General features: G+C 43.9%; 2 protein-coding genes across 2 annotated transcripts; one reads left to right on the forward strand and one right to left on the reverse strand.

Annotated features, from left to right (window-relative positions):
* The first annotated feature begins 400 nt into the window (after window positions 1-400).
* On the forward strand, window positions 401-4383 carry LOC102711493 (AP-1 complex subunit mu-2). The gene is made up of 11 exons (XM_015843788.2): window positions 401-779; window positions 894-1043; window positions 1129-1191; window positions 1276-1452; window positions 1531-1634; window positions 2895-3002; window positions 3087-3183; window positions 3290-3387; window positions 3467-3608; window positions 3702-3824; window positions 3917-4383. The coding sequence occupies exons 1-11, from the start codon at window positions 651-653 to the stop codon at window positions 4013-4015; spliced, it is 1290 nt and encodes a 429-aa protein (XP_015699274.1). The 5' UTR covers window positions 401-650; the 3' UTR covers window positions 4016-4383.
* Window positions 4384-8089: 3706 nt separating this feature from the next.
* Window positions 8090-10048, reverse strand: LOC102711764. The gene is made up of 2 exons (XM_040519883.1): window positions 9746-10048; window positions 8090-8836 (listed from the first exon to the last, which is right to left on the reverse strand). The coding sequence occupies exons 1-2, from the start codon at window positions 9920-9922 to the stop codon at window positions 8405-8407; spliced, it is 609 nt and encodes a 202-aa protein (XP_040375817.1). The 5' UTR covers window positions 9923-10048; the 3' UTR covers window positions 8090-8404.
* Window positions 10049-10533: the final 485 nt, after the last annotated feature.

Genomic DNA, 10533 nt, shown 5'->3' on the forward strand with positions numbered 1-10533 from the left:
AAATTCCTATGAAATGACTCTTCTCATATAAGTTTTGAAAAATTTTTAACAAAAAGCAGAACCTCATGAAAAAAAATTCGTTTAAGTCTTTATCTCTCCTCAAATTCATGTCTTTATACACAACCTTGGCTGGATTGCAAATCAAACTAACAAAAGAGTGGATAAAAACAGTTGTGTACTATATTGTTTCATAATTGGTAGAAAGAAAAATAAACCTAGCAAAATCAGAAGAGACTACAGAAACCAGTAACATTTTTTTACTCCAAAGAAGAAATGTTTGATCGCTGCATCTCGATGTTCTGACAAGCGAGGCCGAGACCGCAGATACACGGACCTGGGACCCACCGTACAGTGGGACAGGAGAAAACCTCCCGGATCCTGCCGTGCCCCTCCTCACCGTCTCCGGAACTCCCGATCTCCCCGCTCCCCGCGTCCCGTCCCCGATCCACCCAAACACCCCGCACCGCACCGCCGCGCTAGGCGAGGACGGCACCGCGGCGCGCGGCGCGGCGCGGCTCGGCAGGCGAGAAGCCGACGAGAACCCCCGCGCGCCCGCATCACCGCCGAATGGCCGCCGGCCGCCGCCGGTAGGGTGGTTGGCGGGTAGATCCAGATCCGGCGGGGCGAGATCCCACCCACCCGGCGCGCCGATGGCGGGCGCGGTGTCGGCGCTGTTCCTGCTGGACATCAAGGGCCGCGTCCTCGTCTGGCGCGACTACCGCGGCGACGTATCCGCCCTCCAGGCCGAGCGCTTCTTCACCAAGCTCCTCGACAAGGAGGTAAGCCGCTCGCGGATGCGTCGCGCGCACCCCACCTCTCTCTCCTTCTCCTCGATCGTAGGATCTATGTAGCTTTCCGGTGGCGTTTGGCGCTAGGCTGATGTGAACAAACAGGGCGACTCGGAGGCGCACTCGCCGGTGGTCTACGACGATGCCGGGGTCACCTACATGTTCATCCAGCACAACAACGTCTTCCTACTAACTGCCTCCCGCCAGAATTGCAACGCCGCCAGCATCCTCCTCTTCCTGCACCGCGTGGTTGATGTACGTACACACCCATAGTTCCTGAGACGCAGATGAAATCTTCAGCGTCCGGTGTGTTCACGCGGTTGTTTATGCATGAGTGCAGGTGTTCAAACACTATTTCGAAGAGTTAGAGGAAGAGTCGTTGAGGGATAACTTTGTCGTTGTGGTAAGTAATGTGCTAGCCTCACTCTGGCTTGCTCCATAATTTCCTGCGTTTTGACTCAAGACTGTGTCTAATTTGTGCATGCAGTATGAACTGCTTGATGAAATGATGGATTTTGGGTACCCACAATACACCGAGGCGAAAATCTTGAGCGAATTCATCAAGACAGATGCATACAGGATGGAGGTATCACAGAGGCCACCCATGGCAGTGACAAATGCCGTGTCATGGCGGAGTGAGGGTATCCGGTACAAGAAGAATGAAGTAAGATGCAAGCTCACTATTATTTTTGGGTAGTTCAGTCATAGTACGTACCAAATTATCTAACCAATAAGTTTCCAGGTGTTCTTGGATGTTGTGGAAAGTGTTAACATTCTTGTTAACAGCAATGGGCAAATTGTAAGATCAGATGTTGTTGGGGCATTGAAGATGCGGACATATTTAAGGTGCGCCTAAAATGCTATTGTGGCTAGCAGTATGATAATTCAATAGGGATCACATTGATAAAAAAAGAAACATTCAGGACATCTTAGTATCTTACCATGATAAATCACCAATAAATGAAGTATTCAGCCTGGTTTCGTGCCCATTTACAAGGCCATTTGTCAGAACTGTTTTATCAATGGCATAAGCGAACTGTTTACTTTTTTATTTGCGAAGTGAACACTTTAATGTTACTTGCTAGATTATGTGCACTTTCTCACTGTGATCTTGCATTTACTTTGTACGTGTATTTCAATTGTTCTATGTGTTTTTATGTGTGTGAAACTTGGTGCTATACTACAATATCAAACCTGGAATTTCATGGTTTTACCCTGTAGGCATAGTGCTTCATTGGCCTTTTGCCTTTGAAAGTTTTCAGGAAGTCATATTATAGAAATCTGTGTCTTTGACTGGTAGCAACATGTAGATTCTTTTGTTGTGCAATTAGATCTGTCATGAATCTTGGACAAAGAAATCAAAGCATGCTGAATGTTATTTTGAGCTAGTTCAATTTCCATGCAATTATATCTTAAGACTTAATAATGTTATTGGTTTAAATCTCAACTATTTTTTATATAATGTTTGATTTGCCAATGTTACCATTTGATCAATGCTGTAGCTGTACTTTTGTAAAGAATTGCTATTGCAATACACTAAATCACCAAATTCGATCATGGTAGAAATTCACTCTGTAAACACTACTTGTAAGCAAGAAAAACTGCAGGAGGCTTTTACTATCTGTCTGCTGGAAGTCGTGCTGCACCTACAATTCTAACTTTCGAAATGTCTATATTCATGTTTTGTATCCCATATTCAGAAAGAGCGTTTACTGATATGACCTGATGCTGCTGCATCAGATTCTGATCTGCATTGCCAATTTCAATGTTTAATCTTAGTTGTGGTTCCATCGCAAAATGATAGCTATAACTCTAAATGTCAACTATAGCTTCAGAGCCTACAAATTAAGATAACTAGGATATGAGAAATGATAGTGGTCTGCAGATTATCAGAATATTGGAGTACTCTGATGTTCTTATATGACTATGTTTTAGCAGACATTTCAAACTGATCACGTCATGCTGCTGACCAGCCGTGGTCCCCATTGAATTATGTTTTCTATCTGTGTTCAAAGTTCAAACTGATTGTGCTATGCTGTAGCCCTCACCATCTTTGTTTCTCTGCACATCTCTAACCCCCACTAATACTGATATACTGTGAATCAGTGGAATGCCTGAGTGCAAGCTCGGGTTGAATGATAGGGTTCTTTTGGAGGCTCAAGGCCGAGCAACTAAAGGAAAGGCAATAGATCTTGATGATATCAAATTTCACCAGTAAGCAAACAGTTTGGCTTTACTTCAAGTCGTTTGACAACTTCAGCATAGTCATATATAACATTTCTCTTTTGTTACTACTAGGTGTGTGCGGTTGGCTAGATTTGAGAATGATAGAACTATATCCTTCATACCTCCTGATGGCTCTTTTGATCTAATGACATACAGACTTAGCACTCAGGTTTTCTCTCCTGCTCATGATTTACAGCTATGTGATGCTTTAGATATGTGAAAGCATTGTTTTGCTCTGCTATTCTCATATTTGTCTTCATTTTGCGTTCCTTAAGGTGAAACCACTTGTCTGGGTGGAAGCACAAATTGAGAAACATTCAAGGAGCCGAATAGAACTCATGGTGAAAGCAAGAAGTCAGTTTAAGGAAAGGAGGTGGGCATTTTACAAGAGCAAGATTTTCTATTACACTAATGCCTCTTAGAAGGTGACATGTTTCTTTTTGCACTTGCAGCACAGCAACAAATGTTGAAATTGAAGTGCCTGTTCCCTCAGATGCAACAAATCCTAATATAAGAACTTCAATGGGCTCTGCTGCATATGCACCTGAGAGAGATGCAATGGTCTGGAAAGTAAAATCATTTCCTGGTGGCAAAGTAAGTGACAAACTGAGTCACCATGAAACATTTGGTTTATACTTCATGCTGCTTCGAAGTGTGTTGATAATATATGTGTGAATTTTCTCTTAGGAATACATGTGCAGAGCCGAATTTAGTCTTCCAAGTATAACTGCAGAAGAAGCAGCTCCTGAAAAGAAGGCACCGATACGAGTGAAATTTGAGATACCATATTTCACCGTATCGGGTATTCAGGTAATCAAATCACTGTTACGAATCGTGTTTGATTATTCTATGTTTTTTTGGCATCTTCACTTAAAAAGTATTCCATCCTTTTTCTTTTGCAGGTTCGCTATCTGAAAATCATTGAGAAGAGTGGGTACCAGGCACTTCCTTGGGTTAGGTACATCACAATGGCCGGTGAATATGAACTGAGACTTATATGAGTTCTCTCTGATCTGGCTGCTCAAAGATATTGATGTTGATCTGCAACTCAAGATACATATCTGATGCTCGATAAGCAGCATATAGTGGCATTGGGATGTTACCATGGATGTTGTCTTCGAGGAGCACTACCATGCAAGGTTTTTTCTGCATTCTTGTTCAGCTTGTCAGTGTTACTTTACCATGGTTACTGTAAGTTACCCGTCAAGTATAGCTTTGAAAAAAAGCGCTTTCTTTTTTTAGTTCACTTGTACCATTATTGATTTATTTTTGTGGGTGCCAAACTTTTTCCCCTTTTGTACTACACAAAATCTTGAGCTGATTTGAGATAAACGAAATACCTGGGCAGTGCTTTAAGTCCAGATTAAAACTGCTGAATCTGTAGAACTATTTTTAAGGCATGCTTTCTGTTATGCACCTGCACTTAGTTGATAATCTTGTAGATGCCGTTTTGGTTCACGTCCTGTCGTTGCCACATCATTCTCCTTTACATTTTAGGTTGAACAAATTTTGCCTCATTAAGTTCTAATAGTTTTTATGTTTTGAGATGGAAAATTTAGGAAAAAGAACCCATTGTATGGGAAATACTTCAAGAAGTTATGAGGGGACATCCTGTACTATTGAATAGAGCACCTACCCTGCATAGATTAGGCATACAGGCTTTCCAACCCACTTTAGTAGAGGGGCGTACTATTTGTTTACACCCATTAGTGTGTAAGGGTTTCAATGCAGACTTTGATGGGGATCAAATGGCTGTTCATCTACCTTTATCCTTGGAAGCTCAGGCGGAAGCCCGTTTACTTATGTTTTCTCATATGAATCTCCTATCTCCCGCTATTGGAGAACCTTACCAGGGCTTGACATGCCGCGAATCCTCTTGAAAGAGAGGGGTGCCCTCGGGAACGCGGACACAGGTGGTGCATGGCTGTCGTCAGCTCGTGCCGTAAGGTGTTGGGTTAAGTCTCGCAACGAGCGCAACCCTCGTGTTTAGTTGCCACTATGAGTTTGGAACCCTGAACAGACCGCCGGTGTTAAGCCGGAGGAAGGAGAGGATGAGGCCAAGTCATCATGCCCCTTATGCCCTGGGCGACACACGTGCTACAATGGGCGGGACAAAGGGTCGCGATCTCGCGAGGGTGAGCTAACTCCAAAAACCCGTCCTCAGTTCGGATTGCAGGCTGCAACTCGCCTGCATGAAGCAGGAATCGCTAGTAATCGCCGGTCAGCCATACGGCGGGATATTTAGGCCATCCCATCTTTTCGTTTATGCTTATGCTTATATACCAAAGTTTGAATTTCAACTTTAAATTCAGAGTTGATTTTGTTTTTTTACCAAACTTTATTTCTAGGATTGTCTTTTAGATTGCTATATATATATATATATATATATATATTATTCACAAATTATTTTTCATTTACAAATATGTCATTTGACTTTTTTCATGAAAAATCCAAACAATCACCCTGTCATTCCATGACAAGTCTCCGTAGTTGAAATTCATTGATCCTATACTCGCTAGATTAGCTTGGCCTTGTAAAAGAATCCACTACATTCAATGTCGCTATATTGACAAACTTCCGCTGTAGATGTGTTTCTACAACCTTCAAGAGGCTGATTGAAACCTTCTCTCTTCATGAATTTCTTGATATGTCATCAATTTAGCCTACGTAACATCCCATTGAAACTCTAATAAAGCTTGCCCTAGGAATGGCCTAGTAGATTTGGTTTTGGATCGTTTCTGAGTAGTGAGCACTCATGTAATCCGTTGAGAGGGAGTTCTTAGCAGTTGATAGACGCCCTGCTACGTCGATCTTTGCGAATGTTTTATCAACCTCTCCATTTGCACTTCGCTCCGTGTTTCCGCCGTCGGCGTGCGTCTTTTGCCGCTGCCTGGCCAAACGAACCGAGACCTGCCAAGCGAGCACTCACCTGCCGATTGAGATACCTAACGTAATGTCGTAGGGACATGACCACTTAAATATGGATCCCACTGACCATAGATCACGTGTCATTGACCATGTTAACGGAAAATTTACTTCAAAGAATCCCCTTCCTTTAGTTGCACTAGTGTTTCTTTTGCTCACAGAGCCACGCATCTGCCTTGCACATATAGGTTGGTTCGAACATGAGTGTGGTGTGAAATCTGTATGACCAATATAATAATATATTTAAGTTGCTTCGAACAGGAGTGTGGTGTAATGAAATATGTGCAACCCATATATGTTGGGCAAATCCCCTTTGTTTCTTAAATACAAGTAGAGTTTTATTTGTGCCCTTAACCACAAATATGGATATAGAGTGTTCCCAACTATTAAAATCAACGCAAATTAATCCCCTCGGTGATTTCGTTCTATGTGGCACGGTGACTTAACCCTTTGTTTTATGTGATGTCTAAGTGAAGCATAGGTAACAATATAACTAGAAAAATATAAAAATAAATAATACTCGTATAAAATTCATGTTGGACCCATATGTCAATGTCCACCCTCCTGTCATACCGCTCCTTTCTTTCTCCGTGCCTCTTTCTCCTTCCGGTGATAGCAATGGTAACGTAGGATGGTAGCGTAGGAAGCGAAACAACGATCAGCAAGCTTGCATGAGGTTAAGCTCACCCTTGTGCCGGTGGGAATGGAGGCGGACAGTGAGGCCCACGTGAACTCAAGCTTAGCCACTCATGCATGCAAAGGAGGCAGCAATAGTGGCATCAACCACTCGAGCCTCACGCGAGAAAAGGAGACGGTTGTAACTCCTCTCTCTCTCTTCTTCCTTCCCTCTCCTCTTTCTTCTACATGGAAAACGAGCTCAAGCTTTGGATGGTGTCCTTCATCCGACGCAACAAAATAGCACTAGCTGACATGATGAGGAGTAGCCACTAGTGCTGACAGGCATAGCGGTATCAATTGGTTGCCGATGATAGAGGGATGAGTAGTTGGAGGTTGTCATTGCTGCCCCTAGGCCCCTCTATTATTGCCTCCATGGCTATGGGGAGCCTGAGCTCTTGATGGTACTAGATCCATTGACGTGGCACAATGGAAGACATCCACTTGTTCTTGGGCTCCTCGATCATTGTCATCACCGATTTGTGCCACCCTGACTATCAGCCCCACTTGCCCCTAATGCACAAAATTTGAACTATGTCGACAACACCGAGGTTAGAAGTGGAGAGGGACAGCGAGGTGAAGTCGACAAGTTCGATGGACGCCTAATGGCTCTAGATTTGGTGGATGTTTGATGACCTAGCATTCGAGCTCGATTTCTAAGTACGACGATGTGTCAGGAACTATGCTCCTCCACATGCGTGATCACTTGATCTCATCAAGGTAAGTGATGCTTGAGATTTGCTAGGCAGCCTAGCCCCATTGGAGCTGATGTCACTGACACGATGGTTCCATTAAGTTTTTTGTTTTTTTAATATTATATGAGCTCTATGTAAAAAGCACATGGAACAAAGATCAAAGTTAACACGTCACATGTGTGCCCTATAGGATGAACCATCGTCCAAAACATCGAGGAAGTCAGTTTGTACTATTTTGATTGTTGATGGATGTGGTATATCGTTTTTGTAGTCGAGGGATAAATAAAACTTGACCCATCATTGAGAGATGTAAATTGATTTTTTCCCATATTAGTAATATAGTCGTGCATTACAATAAATCAATATAATTGATGATTGACTGTATAGGCCTACGGAGAAAATGAATCGTTCTTTTTAAGAAATCATTTGATTTTTTTCTAGTTTTTTTTTAGAAACGGTGGTTTTTACATGACGCTGGGGCGGGGAGGATGACGGACGATTTCGCTCCTAAGCAGCAGAGATGTTGTCTGGAACCGGATTGCGGTGTACATGCGGCCTGGCTCGGTAAATATGCAATCTGTTGTTGTTGGGCCGGAGGCTGGGATCATGGACTTGTTCCGGTGGTCTTGTGCGTTTTGCAAGTTCCAATTTGCGATGGCCTGAAATGACTTGTGGCAAGAGAGGACTTGTGCGTCTTGCGTGTTGCGATTTGCTTGTGGATTGAGGCGATGCCTTCTCAGAGCACACGGTCAATACGTACGTTGATGAAAAGAAAATACATTTGCATGTAACTTTGTCTTTAATAAGGAGTACATTACATTTACATTACACCTTTCCGGGCGATCAATCTCCCATGCACACAAGTATATCCGGCCTCAACTACACCTTTTTTTTTTCCTTTGCTAATCTCCATTCTCCAGTATGCCTATATATGCCGCTGCGAGAAATATTCAAGAAACATACGCACTGCATTACCCTGCCCATGACCAATGTACACGCAGACCATGTACGCTAATACACACGTATATATACGTACGCACATGGAAAGCAGAGCGTCCAGTGTACATGCATGCATGTGGTACGTCCACGTTGTTATCAGTTACCTTGCTTGATGGTGGCAGCCAGGTCGAGGCAGTTGGTGACGAGGCGGGTGACGTGGCGCTGCACCCCGGGTATGGGCAACGTGAGATCCGGGAAATCGTCGAAGGCGTCACTGCAGTCGGTGGAGAAGGTGCTGGCGGCGGACAGATCCGTCATCAGGTTGTCGTGGCTGCCCCCGCCGTTGAGCGTCCTGCGCGCCTTCTGCAGCGCTTCGACCAGCGACGCGTAGCTGGTTTTGCACGTACCCAGCGCCGACGACATGCCGCCGCCGTCCTTCCCCTTGGACGACTTGATCACCTCGTTCACCCGCTCCCCGGCCATCCCGGCCTTCGTCGCCGCCACCCGCAGCGCCGCGTCCAGCAGCTGCTGCGGCGTCATCACCCCGGGCAGCGTCGTCAGCGTGCCGCACAGCGTCTTGTAGTGCACCTGCATCGCCCACGCACGCACGCGAGCGAGCACCAGTGTCGGTCAGGCCGGCCAATGCACACGGTACCACGTAGACTGCACCCACCTTCCAATAATATATGCCTATTCCATGTCTGCCATCGTTGTGTCTGGAGATAGTAATGGGTTGGGTCTGGTACGGACGGACTAAAAACATGCCTGACCTGATACTTATCCATACATACTTGACTCGTACATAAATTACTTAGCGGGCAAAATATCATACCTATATCCATACCCAACTGCTAACTGGGTATCCACTGGGTATTTTAAAATAAACACATCCTTAATTCCTTATTCAACATCCATACACAAAATAGTAAAATAAACAATAAATTTAAAATTACAAATAAAAATAACAATGATATCAAAAATCTAGTGAACTATTCTCTCTGATTCTTTTTTTTGACGCCGTTAACCTTTTGATTATGTTTGACCCTTTATCTTATTCAAAAATTTCGTCCAAACATATAAAATTATAAGACATACTTAAAGTTACTTTAGTAATAAATCAAATCATAATAAAATAGTCAATAATTATATATTTTTGAATAAAATAAAGGGTCAAACGTAGATAAAAAGTCAACGGCGTCAAACAAAAAAATCGGAGGGAGTACCAACCAACCAAGATATCACATTGATATATGTATGATTTTTTATATGGTCCAATTGGGTATAAAAGTCTATTGATCATGCTATACATATATTCGGGTCAGGCGTAGGTTATCCACGGGTAAAAATTAAAATCTGACATATACCCATTAGATAGTCGGGTTACAGACGAGTCATCCACAGGTAAAAAATTACGCACATATACACCCGTTGGGTCAGGTACCCATGGGTACCCATACCCGTGGACAAAACTGTGATCCCTAGTTGCGTCTTTGATACCTCTTTGCATATGTCGGCGGCATTGCCGATGCCGATCAGGCGACGCCCGGGCTCGCCGGCGGATCTGATGACGACGTGGTACGGACCCGGGTGGACAACACGGGCATCGACGCCGGCGATTGTGGACGCCGCCAAGACGGCGGCGGCCAGGACCAGAGCGGTCAGGTGTCGGGACATGTGTTGGTCGATCGTGAAACGAAAAGGAATAATACGTGATCTAAAGAAGAGAGACGTAGACGGTAGCTATAAGAAAACAAGTTCCTTTGGCGTTTGAGAAGAAACAAGTCAAACGGTGGTGGTAAAGAGGACGTGCGCGCGGGGCTTGACGGCTATATCGAGCCAAAAATAGCGCAAGTTTTTTTTTTGCGGTTTGCCTGTGGTTGGCTAGCCATGATCGTAGGGATCTCTTCACCCTTAAAATTGCATCCGCGTGTTTAGTGTGTTCTAAGCATTACGATTTTCTTCCTTAAATGATGTGTTTTTAACATCGATATTATTATCATACTGACGCTCTCATTCTTCTTTTCTAGTACTAGTATTTCAATGTCCTTTAACTGTAAGTCCTAACCAATCAATGTGTCTTCACGCCAAGTTGACAACAACTCAACAAGTGTCTTGGCAAATGGCCAAACCCCGTGCCTACTTTATGTGTTACGGACAAATGGCTCACCTAACATGAACATGTAGCACCGTAGTGCAGACATTTGCGAATTGCGAGAAGTAATGTCCCCACTAAAACCAAATCCAATTGACCATGCTTCCCTTGACCAATTTAACCAAGGCAAGGC

The sequence above is a fragment of the Oryza brachyantha genome, chromosome 1, assembly GCF_000231095.2.
Source record: "Oryza brachyantha chromosome 1, ObraRS2, whole genome shotgun sequence".
NCBI classification, from domain to species: Eukaryota; Viridiplantae; Streptophyta; class Magnoliopsida; order Poales; family Poaceae; genus Oryza; species Oryza brachyantha.

Bases quoted from the DNA above. Each gene is read 5' to 3' on its own strand.
- LOC102711493 (XM_015843788.2), top strand. From the start codon at position 651: ATGGCGGGCGCGGTGTCGGCGCTGTTCCTGCTGGACATCAAGGGCCGC. The intron at 780-893 runs GTAAGCCGCTCG...GTGAACAAACAG, and splicing joins CCAAGCTCCTCGACAAGGAG to GGCGACTCGGAGGCGCACTC. The intron at 1,453-1,530 runs GTAAGATGCAAG...ATAAGTTTCCAG, and splicing joins TCCGGTACAAGAAGAATGAA to GTGTTCTTGGATGTTGTGGA.
- LOC102711764 (XM_040519883.1), bottom strand. From the start codon at position 9,922: ATGTCCCGACACCTGACCGCTCTGGTCCTGGCCGCCGCCGTCTTGGCG. The intron at 8,837-9,745 runs GTATCAAAGACG...TGGGCGATGCAG, and splicing joins CCGCCGACATATGCAAAGAG to GTGCACTACAAGACGCTGTG.